Below are 23882 nucleotides of genomic sequence, written 5' to 3'. Positions count from 1 at the left end.
ACGTTTTAAACTTTGATAAAGTGTCTCTTGTTACAAGAGGACTGTGAGCAGTGAGGGACACAGCTTGTTCCTGTGCAAGTAAAACTTCGGAAAAATCAGAGGATGTTTAAAAAAAAGAGTCATCTTTTTCTGTGAATTTATTTAATAAGTTATCAGATATCAATAATTCAGCGTGTCCAATTTTAATGGCTTTGTACTCCGTACTGGTCTTTCCAGGTATTACGCTGTAGTTTTGAAAGGGACTTTTTCAGGACTTTTATATGTACCTTCGGAGGTGCCGCAGCACCCTGAGAAGAGCCATACTGATGCTGGAGGTTGCTGATGGAATTGCACGGGATTGTGCTGGGCACCACGGCAGGTCAGTGCCCAGCAAAGGGCCGCAGCATCTCTGTGGGGCCCCGCTGGTGTCAGCTGCAGAAGAGGATGTCCAGACGCTAGTATAAAGAAATATAAAATGACCCCACGGAGCCAGGCTGTCATCTGCCAGCCCACTAAGCAGTTTTGGGAGGATGTCATGTATTTCAGTCTTGCCTTTTAGGCAAAACACATCTTCAAAAGTAGGAGGAGTATGGCAGAAATACTTTGGTCCAGCCCCTGCGACTGTTGCTCCGCATCCAGAGTTGTGTTTGCATCCTTTCTGTAGCTGTTTCTTTTCCCTCGGTTGTAGCTGTACATATAACTGATGATTATTTCATTAAAGTTGAACGTACACGTTGTTTTCTTGCCTTGTGACTGAGTGGGCAGCTATGGAGAGATTTTATATATGAAAGGATAAACTCACAGTGGTGCTCCGTTGTGTCCAGGCAGCCGCACCGTGAGCAGAAAGAAATCTTAAAAGTTAGTAACAGACCTGAAACCTTTGGAGGCTCGCTCCTCCTGTGCTCCTTTTTTACAAGGTTTCCCTGTGTTTGCTGGCCAGTCGTTTCCATTCGCAGGGTCCTGCCTGCCCAGGGACTGCTATAAGATATTTGTGAAGGATGACAAATCTCCCGTGGCTAAGAAAAGCTGTCCTGCTGCCCGGCAGTTAAATTCCCTACTGGATGCCCCGTGCAGCCAGAGGAAAATGTTTGAGGCCCTGCAGACTGACCGGGGTCAAACCCCGCCGTGCATGGAGCATCAAGGCTCTTGCCCATCCCATGGGCTTGGTTTGGTTTTCTCCACGAGCTGCTGGTTCATGCTTTCTGCTCCCAAGGCGCCGGGCTGCTATTTCCAGGCGCGGTTCGGTGCTGCTGGGGTCCATGGTGGGGCCGGCACCACGGGAGGGGGAGCAGCAAGTTTGGTGCTTCGGCACTTTCTGTTATGGCTCAAATGGGCCCCACACCCTTATTTGGTTTTTGCGTAGTAACTTTCATGTAATTTCTCAAGGCGTTTTATAACATACAGAAAATATGGGGAAAAAAGTTATAAATTTTTAATAGTATTAATACTATTTATTCTTTCAGGTTTACAGAACAAAATATAGACTCGTAACAGCTGCTAATGACTTAATTAAGACTCTCTACTCCTTCATTATGATTAGAGAGTTGAACAGTAATAAAACATTTATTCTTTCAGAGAAGGAATTATAAATTTACTGTTAAGAAGGAAATCTGCACCAGGACATGACTGCCTGGTTGTGCCAGAGCCCCAAAGGGTGGCCTGGCTTTAGGACCACGTTCCTCACCGACAGCTGAAAGAAACTGGAATAATACCCAACCTTGGTTTCTTACAGCCCCGTTCAGATTGCTTTTGGGCTGTCTGGCTCCTCATCCAGGAGTTTGTTGCTTGCTGCCCCTCAGAATTATGCAAGTGGTTGCTTTGCAGCAGCATCTTAATGAATTATTTGGTTCTTCTGCTCACCCCACGGCCTGTGCTGCTGCTTTTCACCCAGATGTTTCCAGTGCTCTCCTTGGCAGGGACAGTTTGGCTTTATATTCAGCAAGTCCACTATCTCTGCTTTGCCATGTCATTTTGAATATTTTCTTTCCCACAGCTTTTTTATATTAGTAGCAAAGAAAAGAGTGTTTAAATATCGTGCCCAGGAGAGTTTCCAGAGGGATAAAAAGCTTTTCTGTTACATCAACACTGAGCACAGCAGAAAACAAGTGTATCTGCTGAAAAGTTCCTTGTGGAAGTTACTGGTAGACAATGATGGCACACACAAATATTGCATTTTCTTTCCTGCCCTGGGATGCCAAAAATGCGCTAGAAATGCAGGAGCTGCTTAGGGCGGGATCTGCAGCTGCTGAAGGTCACTGCAGCTCCGTACACTTCAAAGGACCAAATCTACGGCAGCCAGAAATCTAGTACTTGAATGTAAGATGCTGTTCCTGCATAAATGATGGACAATTTCATATGTGTGCTTATGTATACAAATGAAAATCCAAGAGTTATTTTCACATATGCATGTAAGAAATCGAGTAAACTCATGAAATACATGTGAATGCTGGTCTGTGCTCGGGATGGATGGATGGAAGCCGGACACTGCTGACAGACCCATGTGTTAGGGCCAGTGAAGCCCTAATATTGCCTGTCTTAAAGATACAGGGTTTCAACATGAGTAACTCAAAACAATGACATGCTCCAAGAGACCGGATTGATTTAAATTATTTTCTTTAATGTTATTTTACATCTGCAGTTTTATTTCCCACAGAAATGGTTCTTGTTGGGTGATATTTAAATAACGAAATTCATTTGCAACCAAATAAAGTCTTTACGTTAAATGTGATTTAAAAAAAACCCCAAAAACTAATCAGAGGATGTTATTTCTTATACAGTTATTTAAGCAATAATATAGATTAAAGTTTTTTAGGAAGGACAACTTTCAAATTTCTTTCTTTTTGCAGAGAATTGTGAAGGGCGCAGTTCTTCAGTGCAAAATAATGGGATTTTCCTGCAATGAGGTGAAAGTCCATTTAGCTGGAAAGTGGATTTCAGCTGAAATACCCAAGCCCAGCATTTTAAAATAGCTTTTGTTACATAAAAACTGACAAACATGCTGGATGCAAAAGGGGGAGAGATGTTAGGAAAACATGTTTTGCAATTCAGATTGCTAAGATGAAAGTATCGTCTGCAGCTAGAGCTGACTGGCAGTCACGCCATCGGTCCCTAAGTTAGACTTAGCAGAGCTCATCATTTCAAACCTTGTTATTCTGGTAGAGGAGACACTCCCCCACCCAAGTGGGTGCCTCCACGGGGTCCCTTCTGCAGGGACCAGTGTTCTTTCAGGCACCAAGTCCTTACGGACACACTGAGCGTCACTTTGTCGTTGTCCCGGAGAGCAAATTTTAACCTTGGGCGGGATGTCATCTCTGCCATCTAATGACAGTCATCCGTGTCACGTTCGCTCTCGCTGTTTGCCATTTTAATGAAGCCACGAGGCTGAGGTGCCAATGCGTCAAGGCTCCGTGCCGTGACAGCTCCGTGCGATGCGAGACTGGTGAGATGGCAGCTGGGTGGGAAGCACAGATACTCCCGACTCCTACGGTGCTTCAGAGCATCTCCGCTGCGGAGGAGGAGCGCAGCAGCCCTGGCTCCTGCCAGCAGCCTCTACCACCTGCCAAAAGCTCCCCCGGCCCCGCTGCTGCACAAAGGCGTCGGGCGTTGCCGTTGCAGCGCGGGCGGACACCGGCGCGGTGCTTCATTGCAGCCCAGACAGCCTGCAGCTGAATTTGCGTTTCATTTGCTAGCTGCTGGGAAGGCCGAAGCGCTGAAAACCTCGTCCCGAATCTCCCCGAAGTTTGCAGAGCAGCTGCGAGCCCGCGGGCACGACGCAGCGGGCTGGGGGACCGGTTGGCTCGCCAGCGTGGGGCCGGCAGGCATGTGCAACAGGCACAACAGGAATGCGCACCTGCACCCTGCTCATTAAAGCGATGAGTAAGCGGCTCCCGACCGCACCGCCGGGATAAACAGGCTGGTAAGGGGTGCTCGGGCCCTAATGACAGGCTTTGGCGCCTGCCCTCCTGGGTCCGGTGTTGCTGCGGGGCGGCGGAGGCGACCGCTGCCGGAGCAGGTCCCTCCCGGCATGGCTGTGGGGGAAAAGGGGTGATGCTGAGCAGCAGCCTCCACCCCCGGCATGGTGGCACTTTCAGCCGGAGCTTGGCAGGGATGGACGAGGCATGGCTTGACGGTTGACATCGTGCTTCTGCCTACCGTGAGGTTTCTTCCCCTGTGTCACCCCCAATGGCTCGCAGCCCTCTGCCCCGGTACCTATATCTGGTATATCTTTGTATCCTGCCACCGGTTGGCGGCAAATCCTGCACCAGGAGGGACGGAAGGCGTTACACAACGTTTTCTTACACCATTTGTTTTCTTACACTAACAGGAAGGTTAGCATGGACTAGAATTTGCCTAACTGCCGCTGAAAGCCTTTAGCAGCATCGCCCGATGCATCCCGGGAAGGTAAAGCCACAAGCGGGTCGCCGCGCTGCCCGGAGCCCTGCCAAGCTTCCCAGGGGCATCTCAGCTCAGGTAAAAAACAGCCTAATTCAGCAGACAAGGTTTTGAGCTTTGCTGTGCCTTTGTTCTGAGGGTGCAGCATCTGGTTAGAACAGTCAGTGGAAACATTTCCTCTCTTAGGCTGCTTTTGAAATTGTGTCATTACTTTTTCTTAATGGAACATGCAAATCCTGTAAATGCTGTGATTGCGTCTCAGAGAATTCAGTCCTGGCACAGCTCCAGTTGCAAATATCTAACTGGCATATAATTTAGGGCAGATCCATCCTCATTACATTTTTTCTCCTGATTTCTTATTGCTCCTAGTGCTGGACTGCTGGGAAGCCTACTCAGTTGCAGTCCTTTTTGGCATGCCATGGCAAAAGTGGGAAAGAAAAGGCTGAGTTTATTAAACAGTGAAGCTGAAGATGATGGCAGCAGGATGGCACAACCTGCTGCTGGCAGATCGCTGTGGGAGGGCTTTGACAAGCCAAGACGAAACCTCCCGCCTTGGCCACTGATAGTTCACGGTCCCATTCAATGATGCTGAATTGCATATGCTGAGATCACTTTTCACTGCCCTTCGGAAGGCTTTGCTTCCACGGGATTTATACTTTCTGCCTCCAAAATAGTAGAAATATTCAGTATCAGCATTACACTCTTTCTAGAAAGCTCATGATAGCGGTATTTCATGGGTTTATTTTCAACTGCAATGCTCACTGCTTCAGCTTCACATCCTGACAGAAAATCTCTTTTCCCTTTTTAACCTTCTGCACCAACGTCCCAGACCCTTCTGGTAAGGGGCACTGTGCCCACGGACGGGCTGCCAGCCCTTCTGCACCCGCTGCGCGCTGCTGCCGCCCGAGTTTGCAGTGATCTGACAGACGACACGCAAGCGAAGAGCCTGCCCGAATGGCCGGTGTAGCCAGATGGCTGAAGACACATGTGGTAACCACAGTCTGTGCAGAAGATAAAAGGAGCTGAAGGGATTTTTAATCCCATGTAGAGATGGGGCAAGCATGGCCCAGCCATCAGCACCACCTGCCGGGCAGCCAGCAGGCGACCGCCGGCATTGCTCTCCTTCAGCCACCCAAAAATTCCAGGTGGAAGAGGTAAAATCCAAACGTTTTCAGGTGCATGCTGAGAGGGGATGGCTCACCTTTTAAGGACAACTTGTGCAAATAACAGGCATCAAGGTCTTGCTCCTCTGGCACTGGTCATGCAGGAGAAGTTCAGTGTAACGCTTTCATTGCACAAGTGCTACCAAATGGCAGCTCCAGCCAGCACTGCAGGTGGTGAAAAGCCAGTTTCTCAGTCAAATAACTAGACCCCATGATGCAAGGGGGGATAAATAGTCTTCACCCTACACTCTTTACTGCACCCTAAGCAGCCCAAGAACCATGGCCCCTGTTGGACCCAGCCTGTTCAGCATCAGAGCACTAAAAATATTCCAAAATGCCTACCGCAAAATTGTTTAGGATGCTTTTGTCATTGAGACAGCTAACCTACGGATGGCACATTCCAGCCAGCACCCAGATATGTTTGACAGCGATGGTAGCTCCCGCAGCACTTAGTGTCATTTCAGAGGTTAACTTGAGCTGGCAGAGGAGTCTGCTCATGCTACAGGGCTTTGGCAGGGGTCTGAGCCCAAATTTTTCCCATGTTTTCATAAAACATGAGCTGCAGAGCCCCCAGACAAAGCACTTTAATGCCTGTGGTTCGTCAGCTCGTCACCGTTGACGCCGGGACCCCTTTGTGGCAAAGCTCTGGGGATCTCCTAGAGCTTTTAGACACTTTCTGCCTTCAAGTATCACCACCCTGGGTCTTTCCTCGCCTAAGCTCAAGTGCATCTATCAACCAGATACCTGGAAGGGATCACCAGTATCGTTATTCTGCACACTGTGACAAATTCTTTTACGTTTTCATGAAAAAAAAAAAAAAACAAACACAAGAAATGAGTATTTGCCAAGACCAGCTGTGCAAGCCAAGCAGATTTTCAAGCACACACTGGCACAAAGGTTAAGCATTCAGTAATCCAAGTGTCTTCTGCATAGAGTAATAAAACTTGCGATGTATCCAGGAGCAGCTGCTGCCCTTGCTTAGCAAATGTAACTGTTTTCTAAAATTATTTTCTGTTCATAAGACTTAGAATGATGTTTTCAAGTTAACATAACTCGGAGCTGACAACTTCTGTCTCACAAGCTTTTTCTACTGCTTTAATTATAACAGCACTTTAATGCTCGCAGTGGAAAACCGCTGAAAATGCATTTCTTGTACTGCAAATGATGCAAAAAATGCCTTTCGCAGATGTTTGATGTCACAGATGTTCAGTACCACAAAGCTTAACCAAAATAAACCCTAAAAAGGGTGTGACAATTAACAAAAAAGTCGTTTACACTCCTAACTTTTCGAAGACATACTGAACACATACATAAAACCTGTGTGGATTTCAGTATGACTTCAGCTTTAAGGATGCATTTGCAGTCAGTACAGTGGAGTGACTCCTACAACACAAACTGCTGATAGACAGTTGGATCTTCCACCCGAGTTCATTGCTTTTATTAAAGCTCCCTTTCGATGGCCAAGAAGTGAACAAAACAATCCTGTCCACAAACCCAAAGAGAAGCAGCATGTCCCAGAGAAGCCTTCGGGCGCTGCTGCTTGCTGTCCCCACCGCTGTCCCCAACGCCCAGCTCTATTACCACTGCCCAGCTATCTTTGCAGAGACATCAAGGGCCGTTTGACCTTCAACGTCAATTAGTTCAGGCCAGTTAGGCATCTAGTCCAAGTTCCAAGGTGCTCATCTACTGACTGAACAGCCTGAAAACTCACTTTCAGCTCTTCTTTACAGCTGTACCCAACCCAGCAGACACTGCTCTTGGTTCTCAAATTAGATGTAGGAACCTGAGTGAAACAAGCAGCACCCAGAAGAGCCAGCCCACCTGGTAAAGCGTTGCACACAAATAGGGAGTGACTATAAAATATAATTTATTTATTTATTTAACCGCCATGTAGAAATAGAGGTCAGTGGAGGCTGGAGGGCATTTGCCCCAGTTATAACCAGTCTGTGCGGGATGAGATTTAGCTGATGCTCTTAGCCCTGGAGAGACCCAGGCGGCCCTCTTCTAGGAAGCGCTCCATGTGAATCGCTCCGTGCTCAGATGCAGCATTTGCAGGCACGGATGTCAGCAGAGTTTTGTTTGTTTGCTTGTTTTAAAGAAAGGCTTTTTTTTTTAAGCAGAATTGAAATGCATTCACACCAGAGCAGCTTTAATGTGTACCCACAGCGAGAGGAGCACTCAGCCGAGCAGACAGCACACACCGAACCGCAGCGTGTATTTTGTAACATCATCCGGGCAGGCTCAGAGGCTGTTTGTTTTTCCCTTTGTCTTAAAACACAATTTGGCAGCCCTCAGTGGCCAATCCATCCCCTGGAGTGTGCAGCTCCCTGCCCAGGAGAAGCAGCAGCCGCCCTTACAAAGACCTCAGATGGTCTTTTAATTCGGCAGTGATTTAATTGCAGCTTTTGCTTCAAGACAGTTTCAAAGAAGACAGCTCAAGGGTCCTGACTACAAAGAGCTTCAGAGTGGGCATTTTGACAATAAACTGTTCTCAGCATTGTTCAGGCTCCCCCTTTCTGAAGGCAATGACTCAACTCCATCAGGACTGGCAGGGAGCCTCCAGCTTCTCAAAAACTGGGTAATGAGATTACGGGAGCAGGGGAAGGGAGCAGCTTGCAAGGCTTTCACCCTTTGCTGCCAAAGAAACATTTGCGCTGGAAGAAGTTCTGGAGAGAAGGGATGCCATCCAGAGGGACCTTGACAGGCTGGAGAGGTGGGCCTGTGAGAACCTCATGATGTTCAACAAGGCCAAGTGCAAGGTCCTGCACGTGGGTGGGGGCAATCCCAAGCACAAATACAGGCTGGGTGGAGAATGGATTGAGAGAAGCCCTGAAGAAAAGGACTTGGGAGTGCTGGTGGATGAGAAGCTCAACATGAGCCGGCAATGTGCGCTGGCAGCTCAGAAAGACAACTGTGTCCTGGGCTGCATCAAAAGAAGCGTGGCCAGCAGGTCGAGGGAGGGGATTCTGCCCCTCTACTCTGCTCTTGTGAGACCCCACCTGGAATACTGCATTCAGCTCTGGGGTCCCCAACACAAGAAGGACATGGAGCTGCTGGAGTAGGTCCAGAGGAAGGCCATGAAGATGATCCAAGGGCTGGAGCACCTCTGCTACGGAGACAGGCTGAGAGAGTTGGGGGTGTTCAGCCTGGAGAAGAGAAGGCTCTGGCGTGATCTTATTGCAGCCTTCCAGTACTTTCAAGGGGCCTACAGGAAAGCTGGAGAGGGACGTTTTCCAAGGGCGTGTAGTGATAGGACAAGGGGCAATGGCTTTAAACTGAAAGAGGGCAGATTTAGATTAGATATAAAGAAGAAATTTTTCACTCAGAGGGTGGTGAGGCACTGGAACAGGTTGCCCAGAGACGTTGTGGATGCCCCATCCCTGGAAGTGTTCAAGGCCACGTTGGATGAGGCTTTGGGCAACCTGGTATAGTGGGGGGTTTCCCTGCCCATGGCAGGGGGGTTGGAACTGGATGATCTTTGAGGTCCCTTCCAACCCAAACCATTCTATGATTCTATGAACTTTGTGTGCCCATTCGAGGCCTTCTGATTAAGAGCATCTATTGAGGGATGGGGTTGGAGACCAGCTGGTAGGAAACCTGGGGTACCTCAGGTGAAAAGCTACAGAGGGACAAAATTCGAATCCAAGAGGAATGCATAAGATTTTAAATTCCTCTTGGATAAGTTATTATTCTTCAGATATAAAGTAATAAATGAAAGGCAAAAAGCTTGTGTTTTACCACTTTATGGTGGTTCCACAAGCAGAGAAGAAATAACACGTTATATATTTGCTCTTAGCAAACATACAGACTGTAATATTTAAGAATGTGTTTGCTCCAAGCTGTTTATCCAGTTAGAAATCGTTTTCACTGAGAAAATCTGCGTGTGGTATTTAATCCTGTAAAGACTTCAGTTAGGATGTGCCTCCTCTCTGAAAGGAGGAACAGCTTTCATTATTCCTTGCAGAGAAGAGGGTCCAATAATGGGACGCGGTCCTAAAGGGGCCTTGAAATTTGTCTCTGCTCATGCAGTAGTGGTTGATGGGGTAGAAGTAGGAATGAGGAAAAACACATGCAAACCCCTCGAGTCTAAAAGTAAACTTAAAAGATCATACTGACAAGGACTCCAGGGCTTGTCAAAGCCAAGGTTGCCACCCCTCCCACCAGTTCCCTTGAGATCAGCCTTACGGCTCCCCCATGTATTTATGTAGAGATTTATTAACTGCAGTTAAACAACACAAACTTCAGGATTCACCTCCTTGAGATATTTACTTTAATTAAAAACAAACTGTTTGGGAAACATAATACATATTTCCCTCTACGTTTCCCTCCATCTAGTTTCAGAAGAGCAATTCTACAGGATACAAACAGCCTCAGGTGCCGTGCGGCGTATTAGACGATGTTTAAACTTCACAGCCAGCAATACACTCTGAATTCTAGCAAAGCAGAGCAGAAGTAAGTTTACATTTATGAAACACGTAACTGCATTACACAGAGACTTCCAAGAAGGAATTAACTTGAGTTTAAAAGCTAGAGAAGTAAAAAGGCAAGTACACAAATCAAAGTACATAGTTCTTCACAGTCATCTCAGTGATGGGAATGGTGGTGGAAGCAGATCAGCTGCAGAGAGCAGCTGCTCACAGGGTGGAAAATGCCAAAATAACGAGTTTCAGCACCCAAAGGACACACAGAGGGAGAACTACTCTACCAGGATTGTATCAACACTTTCTTGGATGAGATCCGACTCCAGTATACATTCATCTAAGTGGTCTTGGGATAAACTGGAGCTTTTCCCCATGCTCTCGCTGTCACAGTAAGGATGAAACCTGGGGGTCACAGGGCTCTCCAGCCGCTGGCAGCGACTGTACTTGTGCTGTTTCCCTCTGTGCGTGTACATGTGTTCGAGCAGTTGGCTCTTCCGGAAAAATGTGCGGCCGCAGACGGTGCAACTGATTTTTCTCTTTCTCGAGAAAGAAAAGTTACAGTTCAACTCTACCGGTTCGTGGTCCTTGGAGATGAGGGAGAGCTGGCCGATCTGTAGAGGCTCCAGGTCACTGCAGCTTGGATGCTCCAGCTGATGCTCATCCTCCTTGAGGAGGAAGGCCCCAAGCCGGTGGCCATCGCCAGCTTCCCTGTCCTCAGCCAGAGGCTGCACTTCCCCCAGGTCGCTGCTCTCCAGGATGGAGGCAGGCACGCCGAACGGCAGCGAGCCTGAGACGTGGGTGTGCAAGTGCTGCCGCAGCCCACCCCGGGAATCGAAACGCTCCCCACAGTAGTGACACAGGTGCACCTTGAGGCTGGCCTTAGCGAAGATGGGGCTTGCTACCTCCGGAGAAGGAGGAGTGCAGCTCTGGGACACCACGGGCTCCGAGTCACACCTCTCCTGCTTTATGGAGACTGAGAGCTTCGGGCGCTCTTCTGCCGGCTTGGCAAGAGCAGCGGGCTGAGCGGAGGGGCGAGAGACCTGCTGGTCCAGGGAGCTGTCGTCCAGGCCGATGGCCAGAGAGAGCTGCAGCTGCGGGTGATCACCCTGGGCAGCAGACCTGCTGCCCACCTTGGGCAGACTCTCCTTCGCTCCCAGGTGTTCCTTCGTTGGTTTGTGTGCAGTCGAGATCTGGATGCCGTACAAGTTGGAAGACTGGACTGGCTCTGGGGCGAACACTTGGTTCATCTCGATGGCAATATGGGAGAGGTGGTCTGCGTGGAGAAAGCGGATGCCCTCCTCCAGTCGGCTCTGGCTGACAGCCTGCTTTGGCCCTTTCCCGGTGTACATGATATGCAACAAGTAACTAAATATGTCAGGCTGGATGTCTGCAGGCTGAATCTTTATGCATTCGCTGAAACAAGACAGATAATTACATATAGGGCTCCAAATTACAGTCCTGAATCCATTACCTGCCCGTTCATTTGCTCCACCGTTTGCTGCTAGAGCACGTGCACTGCTGCCTGTCTCCTGGCTCACAAGCAGCAGCGCTCCTTGCCAAGACCTGCAGAAGTGCATGTGCCCTGTTGGCACAGCAAAGTGCCTGAGCGTGTATTTATCCCTTTGATTATAAAGACTGTGCGCACAACCACAGCCAGGGATGGGGAGAGCAGCCAGCCTCAGGTCACCCCGTTGCTCGCACACACAAACAATTGCTGCCACCCAGCTCCGCAGCGATGCCGTGCAAGCTACACGTCACCAGTGTGTGCCACTCCAATAACAAGAGGCAAAGAATATTTGTGTGTTTAAGTAATAAATTCAGCTGCCGCTACTGCGTAATCTTTATGAGCTTTGCACTTAAGTGTCAGTAAACAACATCTGTTGGAAAGGAAGTTAACTGATTTTCTCACTTCCAGCCAAAGGGCTACGTGGCCAATGGCTAACGATTATCTTGTGAAGGTGCTGGGGGCCACGACCCTCACCGCCACAAGGAAGGGGAATGCAGAAGTGTTTGATTGATTACAAGCAGCAAGCTCCAGCTCAGAGGCGAGACTAGACCTCAGCATCACCGTCGTTATACCTGCAGAACCACTCCTGACCCAGCTGCTGGGTGAAGCATCTGAACAGCAGCTTGAAATAAATTGATGATCTCAGTCTCGGCCCTTATCTGCCAGAGTCTGACGCGCAGAACTGCGATAAGGCTACGGCTTCTCGATTGCTTCAAGCCCATGGATCCTGCCAGAAGGGACAGTCGCACCCAGCAAGCTCACCTACAAAGCACCAGACGTGCTGCGCACGGGCAGGAGGTACCTGTACATCCTTAGATTGCAAATCTGTGAGGTCTCACTGCAGGAGGCCTGGGGATGTTTATTTTCACTGGTCATGCGAGTGTCTCATCTTCAAAATGTGGGGCCTGATGTTGGCATATGCTGACTAAGAGGCTGGCTTTAAAGAACAGCACATTCTGGACTGGGAATGTTTAGAGAGCCGAGGCGTGTGCTGGGTTAGGAAAATAATCTCAGGCCATCTAACATCCCCACTTACGTGCCTTTAGACTCTAATATCTTTAGGAAGGGGAAAAAGCAGAAAGTCGAGCAGAGCAGTTAAAAGGTAAGAAAAGAGTTGTGCGTCCTTACCTCGTCTGATGAATAAATATCATCTTAAAATAGTTTGAAAAAGCAGCGAGCACCGCTCTGTGGGCTTTGAAGTAAACATCTCCAATGGCAACTGTGCAGTCACACAGAAAGCCAAACTCCCGCTGCATGTTCAGCTGCTGGAGGAGGAGGACGCTGTGGCCAGTCGTATCCATGGTGTGCCTGAGAGCAAGAGCACAAGATGGTCATCTCATGAAGAAATCCCAGAGCTCCCAAAGGCTCAAATGGGGGTTGCTCACCTCTGAAACGATATGGGCGTCCGGCACAGAGCCAGGCCTCGCAGAGCCTCTTCCCTCCTACAGACGCTCCCTGCACCCCGATCTAATAATTCCTCCTACCAATACCACACCAGTGCCCCAACCCCCCACTCACTGAGCGCAAAGCCTCTCCGGGACTTATCGATGTGCCAGTCACGAGCAGAGCTGTTTCTCCTACAAATTAACCACGCTCCGCGGCACATCGGCACTAACTTTAAACGCCATTCGCGTTTTCGCTCTGACCTCGCATCGTGCTTTCTACCGCACCACTAACTGCGCTCGCCTTCCCGCGCTCCCCGTCCCCGGAGCCGCCGCAGCGGCGGAGGAGCGCAGGAGCAGCGGGGCTGGCGGCGGCGGCGATCCCGGCGGCTGCCGCTCACAGAGGGAGCCCTGTGCCGCCCAACAAAGCCCCCATTGTGCCGGGCTGAGCTGCCCTTACCCCGCGCCGCCGGCCAGCCTCACCGGCGGCCCCTTTGCAAATAAATGCTGATATTTGCTATTGTTTCAGCTGAAAATCATTCGGGGGGGCGGGGAGCGGGGGGAGAACAGCGGGAGGCGGTGCGCGCAGCCTCCCCGGGGCGTGTAACCAGCACCCTCCCCGTCCGGCCCGGCCCGGCCCCCCGCGGCTCCCCCGCGCCCGCGCAGCCGCTTACCCTCACGGAAGCGCCGCGCTGAGCCCGGCTCGGCACCGCCCGCCCCGCTGCCAGCCCGGCGGATGGGGTGGGCGCTGCCCCCCCCCCCCGCGCTTCCTGCCGCCGCCGGGGCGGGCTGGGCCGGGCTGGGCTGGGCTGGCCGCACCGCCCCCGCCACCCCCACCGCGCCGCTTCGCCTGGAAAAAGTGAGCGCGGCCTCTTGCGCGGTTGTTGCGCGGCTGCTGCGCGGCTCGGGCGATGCGATGGGGGCGGCGCTGCGCGGCTGCCGGCGACGCGCTCGCCGCGCTGCGCGCCCGCAGCCCCTGAGGGAGGGACCGTGTTCAGCCCCGGGAGGGTTTTTTTGGGAGGATGTTGTTTTCCTCTGAGCTGCCAGAGACCTCACCCTGGCCTGGGGGACTTGGCTTCTCAAATCGCCCTGTGACAGTGTCATCTGCTGAGCTCCTCAGCTCTTGGTACAAGCGGTTTTTTGTTGGTTTGGTTTGGGTTTTTTAGCAGAAAAAACTCCCTAGCAGGCGCCTCCCCGGTCTGCGTGCTCATGGAAGGGGACGTGAAGATACGATCTGGCTTTTCACCGATGTCTGCGGCCTAAGCGCTTGCTTTAACCACCGGTGAATCCTGTGGACACGCCATTTCTCTCTCGGGCCTCTTCCAATCTCTTAGTAATTTTTAAACCAGGGGTTATTTTGGGCGAGAGCAGCTGCGCTGGGTCAGGCCGCAGCTGGGTGCAGCAGGGCTGCGCCAAGGAGGGGGTGCAGGCTGGCAGTGCCACCCACACCCTGACCTCCTGGCTTCTGGCAGCTCCTGTTGGAGCAGCGGCCTGAGCCACAGCCTGCGCTTCGGCATTCAGGACAATCTTTGAGGCGTCTTTCCCATGAATTTTATGCTTTCTGAACCTGTTTAAATTTCTAGCCCCCGCAGCCTCCTGCTGCCACCAGGTTAATTTGATGTCCACGGGTTGTTTTTTTGGCTGGGAAAGGCAGTGAAAATAGTTATTTGCATGCTTTTGCCATGTTTTTTGTTGCAGTTTCAGGGATCCATCACATCTACCTCCTCGTTGGTGTCTCTCCTGGCTGAGGGCCTCTGCAGAAGACATTCGGTGCCTTGGATCATCCTTTGTGTTTTTCTCTCATCCTTTGCTACTTTGCAATTCATTTTCATGTTGCATTCCTGTAATTGCGATTTTTTTTTATTGGGCTGTTCCCAAGCCTCTAGGGCAAATAATGCCCCTGGCCCTGCAAAACCCAGCAGTTTATGGGGCTATTTCCAGCGATGCCTCGAGGCGGCCTGAGCCCAGGCGGAAGATGGAGACGAACTAAGAGAAGACAAAGAGTTGGCCCCGAAGTGTTCTGCTCCATGCAGTGGTTGCTGCTTATCCCACTGACCAGTACAGCTTTTTCTTTTCCATTGCCCTATGTTTTATTTCTTCGATTTTAAATAAAAAAGCTCACAAGACTTGGGGACCATCTTTTCCTCCTGTGTTTCCACAGCAGCAGGACTAGAAGTCTATGGAACTATAATCCTGCAGCTCCTATAAATATCAGTAGCTGCTTTTCTTCCCCAGAATGGTTAGCAGTAGGTGGCTCAAGGTTTTGTACTCCGCTCTGGGTTATTTAACATATTTATTAACCTGCGTACAGAGTGGGTCGCTATTTGCAGACGGCATTGTTATTTATTTAAATGATTAATTATTTACATGTTATTTAGGTTGACTCCGGTCCAAAGAGGACTTTGAAGAGCTTCAGAGAAACTGGAGCCAAAATGATGGAAGTGATGATGAGAAATGAAATTTGGTGTTTCACTATACAACCCAAGCGATGATATCATATGCATCAGCAGATACAAAGTGATACAGCCTACGCTGGTGGGTCAAAAAAGAGAGCAGGACATAATCACAGCTATCTTCATGAGCGCTTCTGCTTGCTCCTCCTCTGTGGCTAGAAAATTTAAAAAAATAAATTAGCCAAGTGTGGTGGGAAGGCATCGGGAAAAGGGGGACAGTGTGAAAAAAGGGGGACTGCCCTGTGCTCCATCTTACTGGAGGTGGCAGAAGCTCCCGACGTGATGCACGTGGGAGGGCTGGGATGGAGCGAGAGGCTGCACAAGCCTCGTGTGGGTGCTGCTTGCTTGGGTTCCCCTGAGATGTGTAGGAGCTGGAGAGAAAAAGACACTTAAACCATGAGAAAAAAAAAACTTTTCAGTGTGATTTGAAAGCCACGACTGTGTCAGTTTATGGAGACCGTTTATTTAACTTCCTATGAAACAGGAAAACCTACAAAGAAGTTGTGTACCACGCGGGTCCCTCCACCTTTCGCGGGGGCTGGTACCTTACAGCCACGGAGCTTTTTTTTTTTCCCTTGGTGCTGCTACAGGCATCGCAGCCCTGAGCCAAGGCTGCAGCATAGCAAGAGGGGAAACAAGGGGATTTTTGAGATGCATTTTGAAAGCTCCACTTTTATTCAGTAGTGGTCAGAAAATCCCCAGACAGACCCAGGAGGAAGGGGTGATGTCCTGTTTGGAAACTAGGATTCCATTAATTGGGTTTGTCCCGTTTGCTTTCACAGTGGAGAAAAAACTTGGGGGTCATGGATGCAGGGATTGACACTGGTGCATTTTAACATAGTGGTATTTTATTTTGGTGCTTTTTTTCTGTTACTTTTTTTTTTTCCTGTTACTTTTGTCCTTTTCAAATTTGTAATCAAACCTTTTAACTTTGCTACAATTAAATTTTCCCCTTCTACTTGCCTGGAGCAAAGAGAGATCTTGGATTGTTGCAGCAAACATAAAAACAATGGTATCTCTAGAAACTGTGTCCGAATGAAGGAGTTGTGCAGATTAAACACTTCTGATGCTTGTACTGAATGACAAATGTCACTTTGGAGGTGGAAAAGTCAAGTGGCAAGACCGAAGGGAAAGCCTGACCTGGCAGATGTTTTCTTGCAGCCCCGTGGCAGGTAGTGGAAAGGCTGCCCACAGCTTCAGGAAATCCCATTTGCTCGCATGGACCAGTTCAAGAGGAGCTGGATGTCATTAGATAGGAGAGGTCCAGAGAGCGATGGGAAGAGGGACTGGGAAAGCTCCTAGAAAGAGAAAAAAAAAAAAAAGTAAGAGCTGTCCTCGGAATCTGTGACAAAGCATGGCAGTGTCTGCCAGCCCCTGTGCTCCCTGCATTATTGTAAAACTCCCAAGAGGGAAGACAGTGATATTAACGTGTGAAACTGCAGCAGAAAGGAAATAACTTTCTCATGCAACTTGCAGTTGTTTTTCTTGCAACTTGAAATAAAACTGTCACACGGAGGAGGCCGTAAGGCTGCGAGTACAGAACTCAAACGCTGGACATCCACATGGGTAACCAAGACTTCCCCGTTACTACCAGTCACGGCTGGTTCGAGGGAAAAGGAGAAGACGCTCCGTTCTGTGGTTCTGTGGGGCGAGAGCTGCTGCACGGGGAAGGGCTGGATTTCCATCCCCGTCTCCGGCTTGTTCTGCACGGGGGCCGGGAGCGGATCGGGACGGGCCAGCCCGGCAGCGAGGGTCCCGCGTGGGCGCCCACTGGCGAACGATACCCCGCTCCCAGCGCCCCCCCCCGGCCCCCCTCTACCAGCCGGGGGGCTTCGCGGGGGGGGGGGGGCGTCGGGCAGCGGAGGGGCCGGGCTTGCGGCACATGGGGAGGGGGCGCCGCCAGCGCGGGTCGCGCCGCGCCGCGGCGGCCCCGCCGCCTCCCCGGCGGCATGGGAGGAGAGGGGAGCGCGGCAGGGAGCCGCCCGCCGGGCCCCGGCATTGGCGGCGGCGCAGCAGCGCTGGCAGCGGCGGGGCCGGGAGCCGCCGGCCGCCGAGGGGAGGGGTCCGGCTCCGTGCGGTCGCGGCGGAGCCGGCGCTGCGGCAGCAGCAGGCGCGGCGGGGCGGAAGTCCTTTGTTGCAGCCGCGGCGGCAGCAGCAGCAGCAGCGGCGGGAGCGGGCGCGGGCAGCTCCCTCTCGGCGGCCGCCGCCTCTCCTCGCGCCGCGGGTAAGCGGGGCCGCGCGCCCCTCCGCGCCGTCCCCGGGGGCCGCCGCCGGGCGCTGGGGAGGGGGGAGGCGGGAGGCGGCGCGGCGTGGCGGCCGCAGCTCCGCCGGCGGCTGGAGGTGGGAAGTGCCGAGCGGCGCCGGTCGCGGCATGGCTCGGCGCGGCGCGGCGTGGCCCGCCATAGTGGCGCGGGGGGAGCGGCGCTGCCAGGTAGGGGCTTTCCAGCCGCGGCCGGTCCCTGGCGAGCGGCCGTGGCGGTGACCTTGTGTCCGGTGGCCTGGCACGGCACGGTACGGTGCGGCGCGGCATGGCGCGGCTCGGTACGGTACGGCGCAGCGCGGCGCCGCCCGGGCTACGCGGGGGCCGGGCGGCGGCGCCGCAGCGGCGGGTCCGGCGCGGTTCTCCCGGGGCGCTGCGCGGGGGCCGCGGCGGGCGCGCTCCACCTGCGGGGCGGGCAGGGGAGGCGGGCGCGGCGCCCGGCGGCGGGGCGCGGGCTGGCGGTGGGGCCCTGCGGAAGCGGCGGGGGGCGGGCGGGGGGGGATGCTGCGCTGCTCGGCGGGGCGCCGGCGCTGAAAAACGAGAAGCGGCCTAGGGAGGTGCAGAGGCGTGAGGCGAGGAAGGGCACCGCGCTGCCCTGTGTACCGTGGGGCGTGAAGTCACGTTAAACATTTCGAGTGCCCTTCTCGCCGCCTGGCCCGGTCCCCCTGCCAGCGCGCCGGCGGATCCGAGCGCTGCGTTCTTTTTCTTTTTTTTCTTTGGGAAAAAAAAACCCCAACAAACCCAAAACTTGGAGTGAGTTGCAGCAGTTTAGCGAAAAACTGAGCGGAGCTGCAGCCTGGAGGGAATGCTCCACCCTGCCAGGCAGGAGACTTAGGTTTCACTCGGGGCTGGCAGCGCACAGGATCGCCTTGGAGGCGGCTGGAAAGGAAGGGGAATAGTTTTGTCACATAAAAACAAGCCCTGTGTTGCTCTGGGAGTGGTGTCGAAAGTCTCGTTCCTCAAAGGACTCCTCTTTTCTTCTCAGCTAGAAAGGTAGTAAAATGAGTAAAGGGGACTGAAAACCCTGTGGGTTTGGGGCTGGGGTTTTATTCCTCTTCCAGATTTGTTTGTAACTCACATTCTCAAGTTTGGCCTATTTGTCGGCTGATAGACGAGTGCCAGTTCCTCTTGACGCATAGGCGTTGGTAAATGGATAGCATGGGTTGGATGCTGTTTAATATTTGGATATTTACTGCCAGATTATGTCATTTGCTTGCATTATTTCCCTTTGCATTGGAGTATCGCAAGGTACAGCACATACTGCAAAACCATCCGGGTCTGCAACAGTGTGGTGTTCCGTAGGCATTTAATTACATTAAACAAACATTCCTTTAATTAAAGGTGTTTGTTTAACATTCCTCATTACAGCTCTTGGAAAAACCCACACAGCAGCCGTGAGCAGGGGGGATGCGGGCTTCTCATTTTTACCGAATTACAACTTGAGCTTTCATGGCGAGCGGGGGAGAGGCGTTGAGACCATATGGCCGTGGGGAAAACCGGCCAAACGCGAACGGTTGCGGCACTGGCAGAGATTTTCCTAGGCAGCAGCATGGCGAGATGACAAGATTGTGGAGAGATTTTTGGATGGCTGGCCAGAAAACCTGAGGAGTAACATGTCGTAGTAGTTGCTCTTTGCTGCTGTTTGAGATAGCAGAGAACCAGCAGGCACTGGGGAGGTTGCATGGATGAGGGGTGGGTAGGTAATGAAGACACGGGTTGGTGCTGTGTGGGAAGCTCGGAGAAGTAATAGGAGCCCCTTCTTCCGAGTAGCCGGAAAGTTTTGCGTGGAATAAGATCACACACTTACCAGATGCTTCAGCTGTGCTTGCTCAAGTCTTCTCTTCATGCTGTGTTGTCACTGGCACAGGAATTTTCAGCAATTATGTTGAGAGTGCTCATACCAACCAGTGATTTGGGTTTTTAGATGCTTTCTTACTTTAATATGTGAGGTTAATTGCTTCTTTCACAGATTTCCATTGTTGCTGACAGTGGAAAGCCCTGAAAGTCTGAGATGGACAAAGTAGTTACTTACCTGCTGTATGGAAATAGAATCACTGCACAGGATTGAGATAATGAAAGTTTCCTGATAAAAATCCAAGAGTCCTTTCTCTTAGTTGTTACAGCTGGACCTCTCACTAGAGTCCTTCCGGACGTCACACGCATGTAGCGTGAGAAGCCCTGTGTGCATTTTTCAGTTTGACCAGTGGTTCCCCAGCGGTTGGGTCATCCTGCCCTGCCTCCGCTTGGGCATGGTAAATACCGTCACCCAAAGAGTTCTGCTGCAGACACAGTGTGTGGGCACAGCAGCTGACATAATTTGCATGAAGACCATTTATATCTTCAAATTTATCTGGTAATTTTTTCTTTGGGCACATTGTGCCATTGCAAAACTCTCTAGAACTAGCTAGCTGTTGCCTTTTTCCTCCATATTAAACCTGTTTCATTGGATGGAGACCTTAGCAGCTTTATTTATTTATTTATTTTTTTAATGTGCTGCAAGTAAAACGTGAAGCATTTTTAAGACCAGAAGGAGTCAACAAACTGTAGCCTGACCTGTGTCTTGCAAGTTACTGTGCTTCATTCATGCGCATCCAGCAAGTTGTTACACCAAAGTACAACATGGTTTTAGCTTTCCTGGAAGGTGTGTGTGTCTTCATTTGAAGGTCTCAGGAGATGACTAAACCACCAAGATGCCTCTTGTAGTTGGAAGTTTGTGTAACTCAGAGAGCCTGGATAAAAAGGCTCATCTTTCTGCTACAAGGCATAAATAGGGTATCATAGTTTTTTCCCCACTAATTGTTTTCTTTTAGACATATCATTACCATGTTGCCTGACAACTTTTTACAACTGTAAAGGTGTCAGATGAAAGACAACTGTGACTTTCTAGAGTAATCCTTTGTGGCTAGCAGGTTACTTTAAAAGACTGCATAAACTCTCTCTAGTACTTTTACTTCACAGATGTGATCTAAAGTTGTTTGAAGTTGAGATGGGGCTTTAGTGCAAACTCTGTTAATTCATTCACTCCTGCTTTTCCGATACCTAATTCCTTGTCTTTTGAGGAGTGTTCTTACCTAAGTACATGTAATACATCTTAACTAATTCTCAGTTAGCAGCTGAGAATCATAACTTGCTAAATTTTGATGGCCGCTTCTCATTTGCAGACATGGATGCTGAATCAGCAGAGAGCTGCCTGCTGAGGAGGGCATCGAGTGGCTCCGACAGCTTGTGGTTAGGGGCTTTGGAGCATCTTGCCTTTCCCTGGTTCAGATCTAGCCCAAGTGTCAGCTGAAATTTGTTTCTATATGTTGGCCACAAGTCCTGTTTAAAATGAGTTGATGCAGCCATCAGGATGTGTCTGGAGATGAGTATCTACATCATTGGAAACAGCTTCACAACTAGCACGCCTGAAGGCAGCTGATTGGAAGGGCTATGGGAGGAGAATAAATTATACCTACAGTCCTTTGTAGCCTGAATAATGGTGCTTAATTAGATTTTCCCTGGCAGTACGTGGAATTCCCGTAATTGTTTTAATTTATGATCAAGGCTACACTTGCAATGCAAACTGCCTCTTCTCCATACCTGCTGTTGAGGCGGATGGTGGTCACCTGGTCCCGAGTTCTTTGTCGTTTCTGCAACACTTGTGTAAACTGAGGCACCTTCTTGGACTCTACGGTACCAGAGCAATCTCGGTGGCTTCCTCTTGGGTATGTCTAGGTAAAAGTTGTAGCCTGTCTACAGCTCCGTGGTCAATGCACTAGCCAAATGCCTGAGCTTCTCAGGCATCACGTGGAGAATTTAGACACGTCATGTAGGATTTTCTCCTGAGCATCCAGGTGCTCTCATGTAGGAATCCAGATTCTTTGGTGGATCTGACCTACAGAGGCAAAATAACTCTTCTGGGAACCCGCGCCAGGGTGGCATATGGTGTCAGACGGCGATGGGGAATTGGCTTTCTGCTGCCCACGCGCTTGTTTCTTTGGATAACTGGGCGTTGTTTTCTTGAGGTTTTCCAGTCTCATTTTCTATTAGCACCAAATTCTCCACTCATTTATTATACTTTTGTCCAGCCTGCTCTTGGTTTCCAAAGAAAAGCAGCCAGTAACTAAGCATGTAAGCACTCTGTTTTTGCCTGCTCAGCAGTGGAAATGCTGGGTTTTGAAAACCACCTACTAATTTTAGGAGCCGAAAGGCTTCTAAATTCTGAACCTTGTGTTTTAAAGACAGAAAAGTTAGCAAAAGAACTTTGCCAGTATTTGCTTGAGGACTTTTTTAACTTCTTAAACTTTCTTAAACTTCTTCAGTTTTAAAACATCTCGGAAAATTTGAAATGTGAGGAAATGACAAAGAGCATGGAGCTATGGTAAATACTTGTTCTTTTTTGTTAGCAGACTTATAAACAACGTATTTGGTTAGTGTAATAGTGCACCTTACCTTGTTCATGGTACCATCAGAATAGTAATAATATCTTAAGTGGTGGCTCAAGAGAAAAAAAATCTGATGACAGACAAACAGCTTGAATCAAAGCATGGCAGTGTAAAACTAAACACTTACTAGGAAAATAAAATGCATAGGGAGACTTCGAGTTTGCAAATTGAGGTAAAATTACCTGACTCCGGTATCTTCACTTTTCATTTTCATATCAGGTGCTTTTCTAGCATATTGTTTCAGAACACCTCTACATGGTTCAGTATTGCTTACAGTGTGGCCCGTTGCTGTGTTTACTGCGCAAATTGATCCTTGCTGAAGATGGAGTTACTTGTGTTCCTCATGGAGTTTCCTGTGATGTTTGTGACTACAACATTTGGGTGCTTCACAAAGGCAGCGTGCTAGTCTGTTGGGGAAGTGGCTGGCATTTCTCCTCTTTCTGAAATAGAAGAGAGTCAGAGAGGATCAGAAATACTTTAAAATTTTGGATTGACAAACTTGCCTGCGTGGAGCTTTAATTTTCCGAGATACTTGATGATTAATACATACAGTGGATAGCTTTCATTGGCCTCAGTTGCTGCTGATGGTGTTTCCCTGTGTGAAGAAATTGGACTTCCAAAAAATGCAAGCCAGACTTACAAGATAAAAAAAAATAAAAAGGTTGAAATGACCTGGTTCTCCAAGGCAGCATTTGTTGCTGTGAGAGTCTCCTTTTTGTCTCCTGGTCTCAGTCACTTCACATCCTCCAAATGCTGCGCTGAATGAGCAGGGGTCTTGTGTTGTTGCTGCTTAGATCCATCTCTGGACAAATCCAGAGCATGCACTGAGTAAGGAATGGAGCCTTTGGTAAGAGAAGGACTGGAAGACTGTGCTACAGTATCTACATAAGTGGCAGCTGAATTAATCCTGCATTAGTTACAGTATTTCTTGTGTACATGCTTAACTTTGAAACCTTGGGTTTTCTGTAAAAAGGACCTGTTTTTATTCCAATGCCTTCTTTTTTTCCAAAGCAGACTTCAAAAATAATTTGCAGCACTGAACCACCCACATGGGTGATATATGCGGATCCCTGCCATTTTAGCAATTAAAGTTACAAAATAATGGTAAATGATCATTTTCTGAGAGCTTGCTCTTGATGGGAAGGAGTTTGTCAGCAAGCCCGTGATATTTGCTGATGGCAAAGGAATGGCAGAATTGGGAATTGGGGGTTCAGTTCCAGCTGTGATGAGATGAACGCTGTAATTGTTTTCCACCCATTCCCCAGCAAAAGCATGTCTATTTTTTTTTTTACCTCTCCTGCCATAGCCCCTGCAACTTGGCACTTCCCAGCCCCTTGCCCATGTACCTTCTCTCCACCATTTAGACCCTCTTTCTACCTACTTTTGATTCCCACTGCTGCTTCCTAATTCCAGTCCCTCTTCGTGGCTCAGCACTGCACTCCCAGCCTGCCTCTCCGTGCCCTCCTGATTTCCAGAGGTTTTCCCTCCCTTATGGTTCCCAATCTCCCTGCATTTTCACTGCGTCCACTCCCGGCTCTGGTTCTTAGCCAGAACCAGGTATCTTTTCCATCCAGCTGCCAGGAGGAATGCTCAAACCCGGTGGCGAGTTGTGGTGCGGAGCAATCCCCAGCAAGCCCTGCTCCTGGTTTGTGAGTTTGTGGAGGTGGCACATAAAATCACAGGATGGTTTGGGTTGGAAGAGACCTCTAAAGGCCATCTAGCCTAACGCCCCTTCAACCAGATCAGGCTGCTCAGAGACCTGTCCAGCCTGACCTTGAATGCTTCCAGGGATGGGGCATCTGCCAGCTCTCTGGGCAACCTGTTCCAGTGTTGCACCACCTTCCATAAAAACATTTCTTCCTTATATCTAGCCTGAATCTACTCTCTTGTAATTTAAAATC

General features: G+C 50.1%; 1 protein-coding gene across 1 annotated transcript; it reads right to left on the bottom strand.

Moving 5' to 3' along the window:
- Positions 1 to 10230: 10230 nt before the first annotated feature.
- Positions 10231 to 12784, bottom strand: ZBTB25 (zinc finger and BTB domain containing 25). Its single transcript, XM_009980946.2, has 2 exons — positions 12591 to 12784; positions 10231 to 11368 (listed from the first exon to the last, which is right to left on the bottom strand). The coding sequence occupies exons 1-2, from the start codon at positions 12761 to 12763 to the stop codon at positions 10231 to 10233; spliced, it is 1311 nt and encodes a 436-aa protein (XP_009979248.1). The 5' UTR covers positions 12764 to 12784.
- Positions 12785 to 23882: the final 11098 nt, after the last annotated feature.

Source organism: Tauraco erythrolophus, chromosome 6 (genome assembly GCF_009769465.1).
Source record: "Tauraco erythrolophus isolate bTauEry1 chromosome 6, bTauEry1.pri, whole genome shotgun sequence".
NCBI classification, from domain to species: Eukaryota; Metazoa; Chordata; class Aves; order Musophagiformes; family Musophagidae; genus Tauraco; species Tauraco erythrolophus.
The sequence above is the reverse complement of the archived record's forward strand: the minus strand, read 5'-3'. Positions and strand labels throughout refer to the sequence as shown.

Excerpts from the sequence above, each read along its gene's own strand:
- ZBTB25 (XM_009980946.2), bottom strand. The coding sequence starts at position 12,763 with ATGGATACGACTGGCCACAGCGTCCTCCTCCTCCAGCAGCTGAACATG. Across the intron at positions 11,369-12,590 it reads ATATTTATTCATCAGACGAG|CGAATGCATAAAGATTCAGC; the intron begins GTAAGGACGCAC and ends GTCTTGTTTCAG.